Here is an 18,156-nt window from a genome sequence, read left to right on the forward strand (position 1 = left end):
GAAATTCTTATCTAATACAATATTTAGAGATAATATTTTAAATGATCATATATTATATATATATATGTTTATATGTATCTATATATATTTACTAATGCAATCTATAAAAGATTAAATTTTGCAATATTTTAGATTACTTGTTCATTCTAATTATTGTAGATCATATTAAATATACTTATCATATACTTTTTGAATATATATATATATATATATATGTATGTATGCTTTGTTTTTGCCATAATTAAAACTAGTCGAAATAAAAGTTAACAAGATTTTAGGTCATAATAAGTATTAATAATTTATGCTGTAATTAATTTTATATTATTATATTATTTTAATATATTAATTTATATATATATATATATATATATATATATATATATAAATTATTTAATATTTATATAATATATATAAATAATGTATATTTGAATATATATGCTACAAATGATCATAAAACAATTTATTTTCTTAATAAAGAAGTGATATACATGAATTAAACATGATTTGATTATCGAAATTTTTTCTACATATATATTTAATATATAAACTTTACTTAAAAGGCAATTGTTATTTTATATTTAATTATATATATGTGTATATATATAATGTATTGTACATATATAAATATATTATAATTTTATATCATTTTATAATTTTTAATAAAATATATGAGTAAAGATAACGCATTTCGATGTGATTTTTTTTTCATATGTATATATGCATAGCAACTTTTTTATTTTATATATCCATTTAATTGCATAAAACACAACAAAGCTTTTTTTAATAGATCATTTATACAATTTACATAGTAAGTATAAATACTTGTGTACTTTGAAGCATAAAAGTACAATACATTGTTATTCAAAAATTGTGAATAATATAGGAAAGATAGAAATATTGTTTCGTTTTATTACACACATCAAAACAACAATACAGCAGAATCTAAAATGGAATGCATATACCTGTTGCTATGTAGTAGCATATTATACATATAATACTAATTGAACAACAACATTGTGTTGATGTTTCAGCAACATTTTCACACTGAGGATACATTATTATTGATCTTTCTTCTCTGTTGCTTGCTGGAAACTTGGTGGACTTTCCTATTATATATACAAATAAATATCTATTTAATATTTTTCTTAAATTTTTTAAAAATAAAATTTAATAAATGATGTTTTACTTACATAGTATGCAGGAGGTGGAACATAGGCACATTGTGGTCTATTTGGATCATAATAAGCACTTTGAGCAGCTTCTGCTGCTTTTGCATCTGTAAAAAATAAAAGAAATAAAATATTGAAAAAAATAATTTTCACTTAAAAATATATTTAAATTTATAAAAAGTTACATACATTTGTACATATTTGATATAGTAAATTTAAATCGATCTGGCATTTTTTATAAAAATTATTTATATTTTATATTTAAACAAATTATTTTAATATTTTGTAATTTAATTCTTTTTATATAATTTTATGAGTATTATTAAATTTGATCATATAATTAAAATTATTGAGAATATTTAAATATATATATATATATATGTAAAATATTTTGTCTAAAAGATTATTAAATTAATACAATTTTTCAAACAATATTATTCAGTTCAAATAACATTATATTATGAAAAAATACTTTGGTTGAATGAATTGTTGATTTTACTAATAATTTAAGATTTTTTAAATGTTATATTAACAAAAAAATAATAAAATTAATAAGTTGTTAATTTTTATAATTTATATTAAAATACAAATATATTAAAAATGATTAACGACTAATAAAACTTCGTGAATTTTCGAACTATCTTTGACAACTATGAGATAATAACTGAGCATAGTGAAAGTCAACCTTACTTCAGGTGAACTAAAGTTATTGTGCAATAATGTTGCATAATTCAAAACTTTAAAGTTCACTAAATGAAATAAAAAATATGACACTATTTTCCGATTATTTTGATGAAAAAAAACTTATATTATTTTTATAATGAAGCAATATTTTAAATTGGTGGGTTAAATAAAAACAGCAAGACATATTTGGCTAAATTTTAATGACATACTATGTTTTTATATTATAATGATTATCACAAAACTATTATATGGTAGAAGCAACAAAAATATAATATCTTAATTTACAATAATAATTGATAAAAAAAAGTATCGAAAAATAATTCAATATTCATTATAATATGTATATTACATTATGATTTTTTTATTATAAAGAATAGTATAATATATGTTTTTTTCTTGTGTCTTTAACACATATTAATTAATATATTTATTACATTTTATTTTAAAAATTATTTTCAAAAATTTTATCACATAAAGTATGATATAAACATGCATACATATATAGCTTGATACATAAAATTAATAATTGGGTGGATATGGATTGTAAGGATTTTGTTGTGGATAATAGCCAGATTGAACATAATTATTACCTTGAGAATATGGAGTATATGGAGGAGGATTTTGCGAATAACTGTTATATGCTGGCTGTCCATAATTTGGATACGCACCTGCTTGGGACATTGGTTGGGCATTATAACTTGGATTAGCCCACCCAGGTGCACCATTTTGTTGAGGTGGTGTCCAACCAGGCTGTTGACTGGAATTTCCCCATGCACCTTGTGGTACATTTGCATATCCTTGATAAGGTGTATTTATACCAGGATATGGAGGTGGCATATCCGTCATATATACGCTATTGGCTATATAATATAAATTATATATATATATTCTTTATATGTATGAAATATTAAAATGTTAAATTATGTTAATTCTAAAATTGATATGATACATATTACATATTATATATTTATATATATTATAATGAAAATATTATATATTATAGGAAAATCTTAAAGAAAACTAGAATAACCTGGTGGCGTATCTGAAAAAGCATCATTTCGTGGTAACCATCCATAATATCCTGTAGGTGCTGCTTGATAAGCAGGTGGTGGTGCTGCATACCAATTTGATGTTGGAGGTTGATATGGCGGTGGAGCATCATTTACAGGTCCATTTTGTTGAGCTAAAAATAAATACAACAATTTATATAAAAAAATATTATAACATCAAAATAATAAAATTATTAAAATTATTAAAATTTCTATGTTTAATTTATAATTAATGATAATAAATTTACCCATTGCTGCAGCTCTTAACATGGCTTGACCAAATTCTATTGCACCACCACTTTTAAAATGTAATTTGAACTTGCATTCTCCAATCCAATTGCCATTTGGTTGAGCACGACATTTACCTTTGATGTAATTAGCTCCAAACATTGGTTGTTCTACTTCAACTTCACTCAATGTTATAAATGGGAAGCTAAATGATTGCATTTTTTCCTTTTGATCTTTGGCATTAAAAATCATTCTGTGTGTAGTTAAATATAATCTGCCACGTTTGCTACCAATAAATTCTGCTTGTTCTTGTCCATGAAATTCCATTGTGACATGATCACAGAATAATAATATGCTAAATAAATAAATATTTTATCATTTATATATATCATACTAGTTATAATATAGGAAAAAAAATAAATAACAAATATGATTTCAAATATTAATTTAATTAATTTTAAACATTTTTTTAAAAGATTAAATATATTATATATTTTTTTATATAATAATCTTATTCAGAGAAATAATTATTGATAAAAAGGAAGTTACATTCGGAAGGCCACGATAATAACTACGTTGTAGAAACGTCATAAGCAAGAACATGTGAAAGAACGATAACATCCTTAAAATTTATAAATACATTTTACAACTTACCATTCTCCAGCGTGTATTAAAACACCGCCGTTAGCGTGCGCTGTGTTTAACGACATACTTTTTTATTTTTTCTTTCAATACGGTTAAAATTTGCAGGAACAATCTTTCTTCGTCAGCTGATTCATAAATGATAAGTATGACTATATGACGCAGTGCGCAAGCGCATTTATCTCAATACAATATGTTCAACGATGTAATAACTAGTAAGTACATAGTATTTACAATATATCTATACATTTATATAACCAATTGATATTTTACATAAATATATAATTATCTTTTTCAATTTAAACCTTCTTGATAGTTTTTAAAATATTTAACTAAATACAAATAAGACTCATGTATATATATATATATATATATATATATATATATATATATATATGCTATATGCAAATAAGATATAATTAACAAATTGATATGATACTAATACTATAAAATATAACGAAAATATTCAATTGTAATTTTACATTAATTCTCGAAATTAATATTATAAAAAGTATCATTGAAATTTGTTCATAAAATAATCAAAATATTAAAATGTTAATAAAAAATAAAAAATATAATTTTTTGTATTCAAATATCGCGGTATATTAGAAAGAAAAGATGCGGTGCGCACGCAGAAATCAATGCCGCAAAATTTCAAAGCATGCGCTAGTGTATGAAGACAATCACGTATGTATTACGCGGAAAGAAATAAATAAGGTAGTGATCAGGTGCAATTGACCGATTGATAGAAAGTGCGTGGAAACAGCAGAACTAATCCATCTTTTTAAGTAAAAACTGCCAATTGAAACTTTTTCGAAACAATGGAATCATAAGACGATCAACGATTAATTGATTTTTTATTCGTAATACGCGTCCATCATCTAGACATGGATGAAAATTTGAGCCGAGGCTATGTGCAGTTAGGAAAAGCGAGGGGCATGAATGAATTTAAATTCTCCAATGGATTCACGCATTTGTCTCCTCCAGTCGATAAATGCAACTTCATTTATTTTGCCCTTATACTTGGCGGTATAGGATTTCTCTTACCATACAACAGGTCATGCCGCAATCACTTTCTCTATGTATCGACAATAGAATGTCAAAGACCTCTGTGACTATAATTTATATTATTCTCTTAAAATTAGATTCAAATTTATAATACATGCTTATGCATGCTAATATTAAAATACAGAAATCATTTTTATTTCGTATTTTGATGTATTTTATCTATGAATCTAGATTTCATTTTCATTGAAAATCGGCCATTAATCTTATCAGATTGTTATCTGAACTTATTGAACTTGTGGCTGTATTTAATAATATATTGTTAATTAAAATTATTACACTATTTAAATAAATTTATTGTTCATAAATGATTGTTATTATATAACGAAAATGTTTTTGTTTCTTGCAGTTTTATCATAGCAGTGGACTTTTTTCAAGCGAGATATCCCGGAACTACTGTAATATTCGATATGTCAGTCGTCTATATTATTATGGCCTTTTTCGCGGTTTTTGCAAATAATATTTTGATTGAAACGTTATCTTTAAATACACGAATAACTTTCGGTAAGAGTTAATAAATGCAAAAATTTGGAATCATTTTAATAGTCGTTTTCTAAATTAATAAGATTATAAATTTATAATATTTTTTTTTTTGAATGTTTGAATTTCAATATAACATATATATTTTGTATAATGATTCCAAACTTTTAATTAATATCATTTTATATTAAAATATTTTTTGATATATTAAAAAAATAAATTTCAGGATATCTAGTAGCCTTTGCTACTCTAAATTTTGTTGTGATATCTGAAATTTGGTGGGAGCCTTTTGACGTGGCTACTTCTTACACGATTAATTTAGTCATCGTTGCGATAGTATCGCTCGGCTGCACCGGTAAAAAATACTTTTTGTCATGAATTCTATGAAAGTTGGTATTTTATAATAAATCTTGTAATTTTTTAATCAGTCCAACAATCAAGCTTTTATGGATATACTTCTATGCTTCCCAGTCGATACACACAAGCTGTGATGATTGGAGAAAGTGAGAAATGAAAATAATTAAATAATTTCTTTTAAATCAATGAAATATCAAAGAATGAATATGCATTTTTCTGTAGGCATTGCCGGTCTTTGGGTCTCTATCAATCGATTATTAACCAAATCGTTGCTGGATGATGAACGCAGCAATACATCTATGTTTTTTTTTGTATCGAATAGCACGATCCTAATGTGCTTCGTATTAAATCAAAAAGTTCGCAAGACTGATTTCGTGCAGTTTTACATAACGTTGTGTCAAGAAAGAAATCGTATTACATTAGAACCGACAGAAGATGTTGGTTTAGTATGTATCAATTATCATTAATTTTTAATCGAAGAATTTTATTGATCTTGCTATTTTCAAATAGATGGATCCTTTGGATCAGATTGGAGATCCTTCGAAAGGTCAGTACGGTGTCCTTAAGATTCAGACTAGCCCCCTAGGAAATGAATCCACGAGTGGAAATACCGAGTTAAATGGTAAATCACAATATATTTCTAATATGTTGAATAAAAATATTTATTTATGATTGATAGTAAATCGATAATTTTTCTTTTATTTTTAGGAATAAATCAATATTCGCCGTTTTCATTCAGTAATCCTGTATACGAACCTGGCGCACCATCAGGAAATCCTCCCGGTAGTGCTGGTCCTACATATAAAGTCGAAGATGTAGTTGTTATGAGGGGTACATACGGAACTCAAGCCAGTAAACCGTGGCCTGAAATCAAAAGTACGATATTTATTTATTCTAAATATTTCTCTTCAAAAATAAGTAATAACATAATAAAACTTTTTAAGAGGGTTTACTTGCAAGATTTGAAGTGGCAAAAATAATATTTCCATACATGGGCAGTATTGGATTAGCATATTTTGTAACACTTTGTTTATATCCTGGAATTATGTCAGAAATTATTTCTTGTAAACTTGGATCATGGATGCCAGTAATTTTGATGACCGCTTTTAATGCTTCTGATGTAATTGGCAAGGTATATGTAATTTTAATGTATACTATATATTTCTTTGTGTATATATATTTTATATATGTATGTATATATAAATATTTTATTATTCAACATTTTAGATGCTTGCAATGATTCCTTACGATTGGAAACGCACTCAATTATTATTATTCTCGAGCGTTAGAGTTGTATTGATTCCTTTATTTTTACTTTGTGCGTTACCTAGAAGAACTCCAATACTTGCTAACGAAGGATATCCATTGTTACTTTCTTGTTTGCTTGGTGTTACAAACGGTATCGTTGGTTCCATTCCAATGATGCAGGCACCTACTAAAGTACCAGAAGGACATCGGGAGTTAGCAGGTACTTGTATAACATATTATTACCAATTATAATTTATCGTAATAATTAATTTCTTATATAATCATTTCGTATTTCTTTTTAGGCAATATCATGACTTTGTCATATACTACAGGTTTGACAGTGGGCTCGTTATTCGCATACATATTGGATACTCGTTTCGAGTTACCAGTTCAGTCGAAAGACGTATGTTATAAAGCACCAAGTTTAACGTCAATACCATTTAACAATACGACACCAAGCAGTTTGACAGATGTTACGTTTTTCACGTTATTCACATTGACAGAAAACGTCACATCGAAGGTAAATACTACCGTTACTGTTTTATCAAATTTTTTATCAACATCTAGCTTGATGTCTAATAACACCGTTAGTTCGTTAACTACCGCTATGACGGAATCTTCTACCATATCACCGAAAATTTCCTTTAACGTTACTACTTCGGTGAACAATGCAATTTTACAACACTAGGACATGAAAAATTGTGTGCTGTGTTGAATCTGGTGTTCTGCATGAATAAAATTTCTAGAAAATCATTATAAATAGGAATTTTATTTATTTACAATTATTTTTTATATTATTGAAGCGTTTTTTAAAACATATCAATCAAATCAGAGAATATAATTTTTAAAAAAATTTTAATTCAATAGATTTAATTAAAATCACAAAATTGAACACACCAGATTGAACACACACACACATTCGAATCTTGTAATTTAAAAAGAAGAAGGTAGAGATATATGTTTCTTGATCTTGACTTAGACTAAAAATAATTATGAAAAAGTAAAATGAATAATTTTTGGAAATGTTATATCAAATATGAAATACAAACATAAATATTATAAATTTTAAAAAAATTAGAAAAATGTAATTTAATTTAAATTGAAACTTGTGAATTTCTTATTTTTTTTTTAAATTAAGACAGAATCAGCAAATATATATATATAAGTAATATGAAGTATTTTATTTTTATTTGAAAGAAATAAGTTAATAAAATTTTTTTTGAAAGAAATAAGTTCATAAAATAAGTCCTTTACAAAATTCATTTTATATTTTAATGTATGTAAATTCTATTCTATTCAATCATAACTAAAAAACAAAAATGCAAAAATTTAATAAATATTAATGAAAGAATGGTTATTATTTTGACCTTTATTTTAAATTTTAAAGTTATAATTGATAATTAAAAATTTAAAATTTCATTGCTATATATAGATATAAAAAATTATTATTTTTAAATTTTTATTTTATATTCCTACCTTCTTCTCTATTTAAATAATATAGTGATTATTTTACTCGAATTTTCATTCGTCATTGAAGAATGACGAAAAATATTTTTAACAAAAAAATTGACAGTCAATAAAATATAAAAACAGAGCAATTAAGTTAGATTACATGATAAAATAGAATAAATATTTCCATTTAATTTTTATAGAATAATTATTTAAATTAGAAAAAAAAGTTTAAAAGATTTCTTCGATGATAAGATAAGGTCTTTCACACTATTATGATTAATTTGTTAAACAAATTTACTGTTATTTTTATTGTTGAATGGGAAGGACAAAAAATTTAAATATATAGTTATTACAATTTGTTACTCGTAAAAAGGAGAATAAGAAATTTTTTTAAATCCTTTTAAACAACAAACAATTATAGAGACAATCCTAATATGTTAATATCACATATTTTGTTGTTTATATGGATAATTTTAAAAGATAAGAAACATTTTCTAGGTTTCTGCTCAAGCAAAAAAAAAAAAAAAAAAAAAAGAAAAAAAGAACATAGAAGTATTGAAAATCGTATTTAATCTCGTATCATTTACGGATTAAATCATTCGTATAGTTCGATATATATAGCGAATTTTTTTTTTTGTTTGAACTTGTTAATTTTAAATTAATTAGTAGAATTATCCAGAACAACTGGACTAATAGGACACAAAGAATTGAATCCAAACCAAAATTCAGTGTCTTTCTCGGTAGTTCTGATCAATTGCACTTGTTAGATCAATGGTTGAAATGTAGCAAATTTACACGATCTATTTATCGTGCCAGTATATACTGTAAGAAATTGTTACATGTCTGCGTGAATAATTAATATTATGTAAATGTAAGATACATATACTCACAACATACTTCCTTGTGAAAGAAAAAGAGAGGACAAAAAAAAAAAGAAAAAAAAAAAAAAGAAAAAAAGAAAAGCATGTATTTCTTTCGAGCGCATAGTTTTTTATCTATGTTATACGCCCGAAACATATCTACCTACATTGTTGTGTAAAACGGATTATAAATCAAATATTTTTGATCTTTATAGTATTTGAAATTATCTGACACACCAGATAGATACACTTGCAAATTTCTAAGACCATATTTTCACGCGTCTTGATATAGAAGTTAAACATATAATTAAAAAAAGGGACATAGATTCTTTACTAGAATTCTCCCTCCCTCCCTACCTTCTTCCCTACCTTCTTCCCTCCTCTCTCTCTCTCTCTCTCTCTCTCTCTCTCTCTCTCTCTCTCTGTCGTCTGTATGCCTTTCACTCTGTTTTTAAATTAAATCACATAATGAAGCTCATCCAAGCTCGTGAATTAAATGGACTTAACCGACAATTTAAGGCTCGGAAGCATTTTTACGAACGTTCTGATGATGGATTACTTCAAATATAAAAGTTACATCTTAATGGATAAATGTATATGCGTAATATTCACCAAATATACCACCCATCCAAACAGCTTGCAGATGTATTTCGTATATCCAAATATGCCTAGAGACGAATTAGATGAAGCATATACACAATACAAATACACACGTAACACACATAACGTAAGAATTGTCTATAACATACACGAATTGCAAATTCTTCGAGATAATGCAAATTAATCATATCAATCGTATCGTATCATCGATTCTATCAATGATTTCTCTTGTATCGTGAATATCTTTTTCTTTTTTTTTTTTCTTTTTTGTTTCGAATTTTTAGAATGCACAAAATAATAAGACACTTTCTTTTTCGTTATGGCGTTAAATAACACATATAACACGTATGAAATAAGATTGTTAAGACTCGCGTTAAGAGGCGAGGAAGGTTTTTTAAGCATCCTTACGTTTTAGCATTTGTTGGTCGAATTTCGAAAATATTCGAATTTAGATGAGAAGCGAGACTTATACGAACAGGGAAAAAAAAAAAAAAAGAAAAAAAAGAAAAAAAATGATGCGTACAAATTCATGCGGATCGAAATGTAATAAAGTTAAGGCGAATCTTTTCACGTTGCATGTTCCTTTCTGAGATATTTTTTTATGAGACAACTCCAATTTTACAATCGTATTATAAACTTAGAAAGATATTTTTAGTGGTTTGTTGCGCGATTGCGGCGGTATATTTTTTATTGACTTTATTTGTATCATAAACTTGTAATAAGTTCCAAGATATATCCGCTGAAATTATTATTAGAGAAAAGAAAAAGAAAAAGAAATTTAAAAAAAAAGAAAGAAGAAATGACACGTGAATAAAATATATTCGAACGATCGAACGTAATTAGAAGAATTTATACGAAGATAATTAAAAACGTAATAGAATTATGAAATGAATAAAAAAAAAAAAAAGAAAAGAAAAAAGAAATGGAGTATATTGAACATGAATGTACAGAATTAAGAATGCTTCTTAAAAGATTGTGGGGTAAAAAATATGAAGAATTTTTTTGTTTGATAATCATATTTTTCATTACAATGTTTTATTCGTATGATAGACGCGACATGGAGTAATTTTCTGAATAAATTTTCATATGTATTCGTTAAAAGTGTATTATTAATTACAATAATATAAAGAGAAGGAAATGTGATCGATTTTTACATTAGTCTTCTACGTATCAGAAGTTACTCCAAATCGTAATTAATAATATGTACAAATAATAAATATGTATATATATATATATATATTCTTTAATATATCTTATCCAAGTATAATACTCTTTACCACTATTATTAATCGATACACTGCCTTCTACGACAGTTTCCTTTACAAATAAATGATTTTATCTCTTTCTTTTTTTTTTACAAAAAAAAAAGAGGAAAATAAATATACTGAATTCTATTCTTAATTAATAAATATTATCAAAATACTATTACTTAACCAAGTAATAAAATAAAATAATACTTTTTAATAAATTTGTTCTCTTTCTTTTTTTCTTCTTCTTTTGATTCTTCCTACTTATTATTATAGTAAACTAAGATCGATCATTATTTTATTAAATATCAATTATTTTAAAAGTGTGATCACTTAAGCGTTTTTAAAAAATAATTAATCACTAAAGTGATTACATTCTTAAAGGCCACCAAATTTCTGTTTTTTTTTTTTAAATCCTCCATCTGGATTTCTCTTATAATGGAATGAAAAAAGGTAAATGCCATTCTATCACAGTTACAAATTATATACGTAACTTTGAAACAGTCATTTGAGATATTTAGCAGCCCAGTCGGTTCGACCATGAAGGCTTCCGCTGCCTTTCGTGTTCACCACAGTTCCATTGCTCGGTAGTAGCGTTCCTTTATCCGTATTTTCTATTGGAATCATGAATTATTTTTATACATATATATATATATATATATATATATGTATAAATAGATATATTTAATAATTGATAAAAAAACTTATTTGTTGAACTTATTGTTTGAAATAATTCACATTCGATTACTTACTAATATTTTGCGTACCATAAACGCTAGGATAAGGCAATCTTAAAGTTTGATCGGCGATGTAACGGTTTCGTGGAATGTAATATCGTTTTGCTTGATTCTCAATAGAGTTCCTAGGCATCCAGAAAGAATCGGTGAATTCCTCGTACTTCTCCACCGATTGACCAACAAGATTCCGCATTAATCTAGGCTTGTTCTGGTCGGAATCACCGTTTCTTTAAACACGAAAAGAAAATTTGAGCATCATTAGATGAAACTTCGGTTGAATAAATTAGATAGAAACTCGAATATATTAAAAATTCTTCGATTTAATTTATTGAACACCTTCAAATTTACAATATATAAATTTGTTAAAAGGAAAAATTCAATTTTGGGAGAAAAGACTCTGGCATATTAATTCAAAAAATCAGTTATGTCTGTCGAACGGTATATGCGAATAATCGCGTCAAAAGAAATATTCTATCAGGTCCAGACACGTGAAATGTTTGTGAAGCAACTCGTTTTTCCAGATCAGACAGCAGAGCAACATACATCCCAGTATTATCAGCGAGGAAGGGGTCAGGATTCGTTTTAGAAGATCTCGAAACGTTCGATACCTGGACGATAAGCTCGCGCTCTGGCCTGCGATGTATCGAGCCAAGCTGAAGTAATGTTGTTTCCCAGAAACTTTTCGACCATTCTTCATATTCGGTTGTAACTGGTTCCAATTAATCGGGGCTGGCTCGTTCCAAGCCGGCAACACCCAATTCCTCGGATTTTCTGGCAAATAATTCACATTCCAATTGGCACGGTTCTCTTTGTATACTCGTTCTGGGACTAGCTTTGAGTTCACGTTCTCGGGAACGATCTTGCTACTGACGTATACAATTTAAGAATTAGATTTACAATTAGACTAGTGTTCGCGAGAATCAACCACTTATTAACAGTGGAGAGGGGATTCCATTTAATACGAGATTTTTTTTTTTTTTTTTTTGATTTTAAGAAATTCGTGCAACGCACCCCAACAACTCGGCAAAATCATCCTCGTCCAACTTTTGAGGATTACTTTGGCGCATGTAACTATTATGATTCACCAGTGGGAGTATCGTTTTCTCTTGTTCCTTGGATTGTATCATTTTCTCTTGGGCTCTGTAAATAGATCGATTTGTATCCGTTAACTTTTTCAGGCCACGTATTTTCAACGGAAATTTTTCTCGAAAGAGATATTTGCACAGAATTCAATTCACCTGGATCCCATCAAGGCGTCTTGCTGAGAGTAATTGTACGATTTAAGAACCGGAGGTGGAAGATTTACTTTGTTTATTACAAAATCGCGTTGAGACGTCGCGACCCCGATCTTTGTACTATTAATTACTCGTGGCACGTTCAATTGGAAATAGGGATACCTAAGGGTTAAAAATTAAATTTAGAATCTCTCTCTCTCTCTCTGTTTCTCTTATTGGAGCGATTAGAAATTCTATCCACCTCAGGGACTGTTGTGCCGTCGGTCTTTTGATGGGATTCCATTGTAGCATATCTTCCATAAGTATTACCGCTTCTTGACCAGCATTCGGTATTAATACGCTCAACGATGTTCGAGAGAAATTTGGAAATTTGAAATTCATAGCGGCTGCCAGTTGATAACCTTCCGGCCAATCATCCTTCTCCGGTGTGCCGATCACCGAGCAAATTTTAAAAATCTCGTCGATTTCGCTTTTCCCGGGGAAAAGTGGCCGGAACGTGTACAATTCGGCCATGATGCAACCTACCGCCCAAATATCGATTGGGCTGTTATAGGTCGTCGAATGGAGTAGAACTTCCGGCGCTCTATACCTGGAACAAGCATTTTATAAATTAATTGCACGAGCAACTGCGTGCAATAGCAATGTTAAAAGTATTATAATTATTATTTAAGAGAAATACAAAAGAAAAATCCAACTATGTAATATGATATAATCGCGTATAATTGGACGGGTAACATTGCGTTACTTTCGTTGTTGATTCTTTCTGTAAAAAAGGAAATTGTTGATTTTCGTTCGAAGAATTAAAAGAGGAAGTAAGTACCATCTCGTGGATACGTAATCCGTATATGGGGGTCTTGATCGTATTTCCCTGGCCAGACCGAAATCAGCAATCTTCACTAGTTCCGGTCCCATGCATAATAAATTTTCAGGCTTCATGTCACGGTGGAAGAAGCCATGTTTATGCATGAACGCCAATCCTTGAAGCACTTGATACACGATATTCCTGATTACCGGCTCAGGGAAAAGTTTGTCCCTACGTTGTATTATCACGTTCGTAAAAATCTATTCTTCAAATAAGTTGAATAATATTTTAACGATCTTTCTTTACCTATCCTTCATCAATTGGTAGAGATTCTCCTTCATGTACTCGAAGACGAAATACAATACGTCATTTTCACGAATTACCTCCTTTAATTTGACTACATTCGCGTGACTAAGTTTCTTCAAAGACTACGATGAGAGGGGAAAAATTGAAATTATATTGTATTTACAATACGATTCACCTCATTGATTTCAATTACGCGTGTTGTCTATCCGTGGAAAAATTAAGAATATCGAATTAAGTACACCTGACGCCATACTTATGTATATTTACAATATCTTTTCATACCATTGACAGATTATTCTCGAATAATTAACCGTATCGTGTCTTTGAAATTAAATGATAGCAATATTGACTTTAAAAACATATTGGTTATATAAATCATTGAAACGAATAAGGTGAACGTTGCAAAAAGTTAAAATAAATATATTTTATTATTATTGTTGTTATTATTATTTTTTATATATATATATATATATTTTTCATTATTATATATCGTTATTATCCTATTCTCAATTATATATATATATACGAAATAATAGGACGAAACAAGTTGTATTCTTTCATTTTACTTTAACTTCACGCAGGTTCATCGCCTCCTCCCAGGAATAGTACTTTCTTTTCATTCTTTTTATGGCAACCTTCTCCCCAGTGTCGATACGTTCTCCAAGAACAACGGAACCAAACGTTCCGTCCCCTAATTGATTTAACGTTATGTATCGATTCATTTTTATCGACGCTCGAAAAAAAGCATCTCTTCAGCTTATAGGCCAATTGTTCGTATCAAAGCATTCTGGATGCATCATATTAATCTCTGTAACAAAAATTATTCATTCTCTTTCAAAATTAACTTTCCCTCCAAATTCCTCGTTTCGTTTTACGATCTTAATAAACCGCTTTGAAAATTCCTATTTTTTTCCACACCGAAACAATATCTTTTTCTTGCGCAACGTAAACTCGATCAATTATGTATGCCGAATATTTGTGAGTACGATTTTGTAATAAATACATTGCTTAATATATCGTTATCAGGATTACATTTTAATTGCTTCCATTATGTAACATCGAATGGCCGCGAATGTTCATATTAATAATAAATGTCCGATAACCTTTTGTACGCTTGATTTACAAGTCGCATCATCTTGTTCCGCTGATAGTTAAATATTCTGATTCTGATAAATAATATATATGTGTGTGTATATATATATATACATATATAGGATAAAGAAACGAATGTTAATTTTTTATTTATTTCCACGTAAAAAAGTATTATTCACGTATATTTTAAAAATAATATATGTAAATGTAATATCTGCATAGAAAATATTTTAATACAAAAAAATTCTGTTCTACGTAATATTCGATAATATTATATTGTATCATTCAAGAGGTGGGAAAATTAAATTATTGAAAGTGATTTTTACTTCTGTTTATCGTAGATTATATATATATACATATATCGATAATCGAATAATGTCGTAATACGAAAAAACCTTTTGCGTGAAAGAAAAAAAAAATGAAATTGATCGAATAACAAGTATTCTCGTATACGACTGTTTAGAAGTTCTTCGAATTAAATTTTTATTTTATTGCTAATGTAAATGGTATCGATGGGAAATGCTGACATACCGTTCGTGAAATATGAAACGCTATACGGGTACTATATACATAATCTCCTAGACATACATGTTGATTATATACTGAATTTCAATTACATGTTTCAAACAATGACACTTGTTACTTTCTGGATCGATAAACTGAATTTTAAAGACACGTGTACTTTGTGCAATAAGATAATAAACGAATAATTTTAATAATAATTCTTTTTGCTTTATCTTTCCGTTAATTAACAACGAAACATTTTCGTTAAAACCTATTACATAAGTTAATGTTATTTTAATATCATTCACGATAATCTTTAATTCAATTACTTACATTTTATGCGCGTCTCAGTTTTAAAATAATAATTCTTTTCACTCAATTATGCCATCTGTAATAGAAAATATTATTTTCATTTGACGCAATATGGCATCATTCGTTATTAAGTTTTTTTTTTCTTTTTTTTTATAAGTAGCAAGTAAAAATAATAACGTAATTTCAACGTAATTTCGAGAAAAAAAATAATGATACTCATCACTTAAATAGTAATAAAAATCTTTACTTTATTAATATTTAAATGCATGCATCATATTTTACATGTATATTTAATGTGATATTCGAGTATCACATAACGAAATAATTATTCGTTATATTCTTCGAAATTGCACCATTATATACATGGCATTATTAGAAACATAATTATCTCTTAATCTCGTCAAATTCGATTCATTGAAATCAAAACGCATCTCTCGTTTGTATTTGAAACATTATAATAGATATTAATAAGTTTCATGAATAAATCTTAATTGATATTAAAAAAAAAATGTCAAATCTTTATGTAATATTATTTGTTTTAAAGATGTTACATTGTGAAACGCATTTGAAACGATTTCTTTAGAGAATAATTTCTCGTTTTTTTTTTTCATCATGGATGATTAATCCATCGTATGACGTTACAATGTAGATTTCAGTTTATGTAATACATGAATAAAAAATTTGTATCAATGGAAAAAATCATCGACACACACACACACACATTTTCAAAATAATTTTAATCCTGATAACTCGTTTATAAAACGTCTTTTTTTTTTCTGTTTTTAAATTAATTCTGTTTTAAACTTTATTTTTGTAAAATAGTTACAAATTTATAATCTATGTAATAATTCTAATTACACGTCTTACAATTATATTAATAAATGACTTTATTCTCCCATAACAATCATAATTTAGGTTACGGGCATCGAGATTAGTATTTTCTTAAACTCACATGCGACAGGTCGGTCATGCGAGGATATAGATTTTCTTAGGTCGCACGATTTAAGAAAATTCGTGAATATAAAGATCACTATATATAAGAGGTTATATATAAGAGGTTTTGACCTTGTATTCTATTCAAAATCGTAATATTATTTTCATTAATTCATTTTTCTTATATATGGAATATATATATTTTGCAAATGATATTTTATAAAAATAAAAGTTTCAAGTTTCAGAACCAATAGATATTAAAAAGATGATTAAAATAATGTGTCTTGTAAAGTCGTACAATAAACTATTACTCGTAACAAAAATATTATATGAAATCAATTATAAGATTAATTTTAAAATTCAATAGAAAAATGATATAATTATTTTTTTATGAAATTTTGTTATAAATTCTCAAATTTTTATAAATACTTATAATAGTTTTAACAATTTAAAAAGATATAAATTTTTTTATTAAAATTTGACTTTATACTATAGATTTTTAAATGAAATATTTTTCGCATATATGTAATACTTTCTATAATTAATAATTTGTAAAAAAAAATATGAAAAAAAATATATGAAAAATATATGTATGAAAAATAATAGTTCGTTCATTCCGTTTACTTTAATTTCTTTCAACTCTTCTCTAGTACTTGTTATATTATTCGTATAGGCGACATAAAAAAACAAAATCAATTAGTCAAATATTATAATTAATATCTAATTTTAAAACTTTCGTGCTATTGAGTTATAATATATTAGTTTTATAAATATTTAATTTATTTTATAATATTTCAAAAATTTGTTTTATTACATCACAAATATGACGAAATTTGAAACTTACAAAATTTAGAAAACAATTAAATTTAGGTTTATCATATTGGAACTCTAACCGGAAGTGTTAATAATTAGTGGTATCTTTTGTCGAAATATTATTATTAGATAGAAGCATGAACTTTAGTTTTACTTACGATGAAAACTACCTGGTTTAACAGCATTTCACCTACTTTCTGCGCAATCTTCCTTCACAAACTGTTAATCGAGCGGCCATGCTTTACCATGTGTAGTCATGGTTACAAATACTAACTGAAACTTAAACCATTGATGGTTGTTTTAATTCTCATGTCATGATGATTCGTTGGCTAATCGCATGA

The 18,156-nt window shown here is 27.1% G+C and overlaps 3 protein-coding genes across 13 annotated transcripts; 1 reads left to right on the top strand and 2 right to left on the bottom strand.

Annotated features, from left to right (window-relative positions):
* Nucleotides 1–445: 445 nt before the first annotated feature.
* Nucleotides 446–3,925, bottom strand: LOC108000601 (WW domain-binding protein 2). 2 transcript variants are annotated; one of them, XM_017061033.2, is made up of 6 exons: nucleotides 3,785–3,925; nucleotides 3,151–3,485; nucleotides 2,884–3,036; nucleotides 2,522–2,713; nucleotides 1,191–1,276; nucleotides 446–1,106 (listed from the first exon to the last, which is right to left on the bottom strand). In XM_017061033.2, the coding sequence occupies exons 1-6, from the start codon at nucleotides 3,838–3,840 to the stop codon at nucleotides 1,059–1,061; spliced, it is 870 nt and encodes a 289-aa protein (XP_016916522.1). In that variant the 5' UTR covers nucleotides 3,841–3,925; the 3' UTR covers nucleotides 446–1,058. The 2 variants fall into 2 exon arrangements, with proteins under 2 accessions (XP_016916522.1, XP_016916521.1); XM_017061032.2 differs by lacking the exons at nucleotides 446–1,106; nucleotides 1,191–1,276 and having other exon boundaries at nucleotides 2,037–2,713.
* LOC108000600 (equilibrative nucleoside transporter 4) lies at nucleotides 3,849–10,757 on the top strand. Of its 3 annotated transcripts, XM_062079642.1 has the most exons (11): nucleotides 4,433–4,560; nucleotides 4,658–4,829; nucleotides 5,187–5,341; nucleotides 5,544–5,672; nucleotides 5,746–5,820; nucleotides 5,897–6,120; nucleotides 6,185–6,296; nucleotides 6,383–6,550; nucleotides 6,619–6,806; nucleotides 6,902–7,142; nucleotides 7,225–10,757. In XM_062079642.1, the coding sequence occupies exons 2-11, from the start codon at nucleotides 4,660–4,662 to the stop codon at nucleotides 7,608–7,610; spliced, it is 1,848 nt and encodes a 615-aa protein (XP_061935626.1). In that variant the 5' UTR covers nucleotides 4,433–4,560; nucleotides 4,658–4,659; the 3' UTR covers nucleotides 7,611–10,757. The 3 variants fall into 3 exon arrangements, with proteins under 3 accessions (XP_016916520.1, XP_016916519.1, XP_061935626.1); XM_017061031.3 differs by lacking the exons at nucleotides 4,433–4,560; nucleotides 4,658–4,829 and adding an exon at nucleotides 3,849–3,987; XM_017061030.2 differs by having other exon boundaries at nucleotides 4,427–4,829.
* Nucleotides 10,758–11,362: 605 nt separating this feature from the next.
* Nucleotides 11,363–18,106, bottom strand: LOC108000606 (serine/threonine-protein kinase dyf-5). Of its 8 annotated transcripts, XM_028668032.2 has the most exons (11): nucleotides 17,974–18,089; nucleotides 16,091–16,145; nucleotides 14,728–14,969; nucleotides 14,162–14,283; nucleotides 13,874–14,086; nucleotides 13,295–13,642; nucleotides 13,057–13,215; nucleotides 12,830–12,958; nucleotides 12,427–12,684; nucleotides 11,834–12,045; nucleotides 11,363–11,695 (listed from the first exon to the last, which is right to left on the bottom strand). In XM_028668032.2, exons 3-11 carry the CDS (start codon nucleotides 14,881–14,883, stop codon nucleotides 11,586–11,588), a joined length of 1,707 nt encoding a protein of 568 aa, XP_028523833.1. In that variant the 5' UTR covers nucleotides 14,884–14,969; nucleotides 16,091–16,145; nucleotides 17,974–18,089; the 3' UTR covers nucleotides 11,363–11,585. The 8 variants fall into 8 exon arrangements, with proteins under 8 accessions (XP_028523833.1, XP_016916532.1, XP_028523834.1 ...); XM_017061043.3 differs by lacking the exon at nucleotides 16,091–16,145 and having other exon boundaries at nucleotides 12,427–12,681; nucleotides 17,974–18,106; XM_028668033.2 differs by lacking the exon at nucleotides 16,091–16,145 and having other exon boundaries at nucleotides 11,849–12,045; nucleotides 17,974–18,106.
* Between the last annotated feature and the right edge of the window lie 50 nt (nucleotides 18,107–18,156).

The sequence above is a fragment of the Apis cerana genome, linkage group LG9, assembly GCF_029169275.1.
Source record: "Apis cerana isolate GH-2021 linkage group LG9, AcerK_1.0, whole genome shotgun sequence".
Lineage (NCBI taxonomy): Eukaryota > Metazoa > Arthropoda > Insecta > Hymenoptera > Apidae > Apis > Apis cerana.

Bases quoted from the DNA above. Each gene is read 5' to 3' on its own strand.
- LOC108000606 (XM_017061038.3), bottom strand. From the start codon at position 14,883: ATGAATCGATACATAACGTTAAATCAATTAGGGGACGGAACGTTTGGT. The intron at 14,087-14,161 runs GTAAAGAAAGAT...AATACAACGTAG, and splicing joins TACCAATTGATGAAGGATAG to GGACAAACTTTTCCCTGAGC. The intron at 12,685-12,829 runs GTGCGTTGCACG...TGTATACGTCAG, and splicing joins GATTTTGCCGAGTTGTTGGG to TAGCAAGATCGTTCCCGAGA.
- LOC108000600 (XM_017061030.2), top strand. From the start codon at position 4,660: ATGGATGAAAATTTGAGCCGAGGCTATGTGCAGTTAGGAAAAGCGAGG. The intron at 4,830-5,186 runs GTCATGCCGCAA...TGTTTCTTGCAG, and splicing joins TTTCTCTTACCATACAACAG to TTTTATCATAGCAGTGGACT. The intron at 5,673-5,745 runs GTAAAAAATACT...TTTTTTAATCAG, and splicing joins AGTATCGCTCGGCTGCACCG to TCCAACAATCAAGCTTTTAT.
- LOC108000601 (XM_017061032.2), bottom strand. From the start codon at position 3,840: ATGTCGTTAAACACAGCGCACGCTAACGGCGGTGTTTTAATACACGCT. The intron at 3,486-3,784 runs GTAAGTTGTAAA...TTATTTATTTAG, and splicing joins TTAATACACGCTGGAGAATG to CATATTATTATTCTGTGATC. The intron at 3,037-3,150 runs GTAAATTTATTA...ATTTATTTTTAG, and splicing joins GTTAAGAGCTGCAGCAATGG to CTCAACAAAATGGACCTGTA.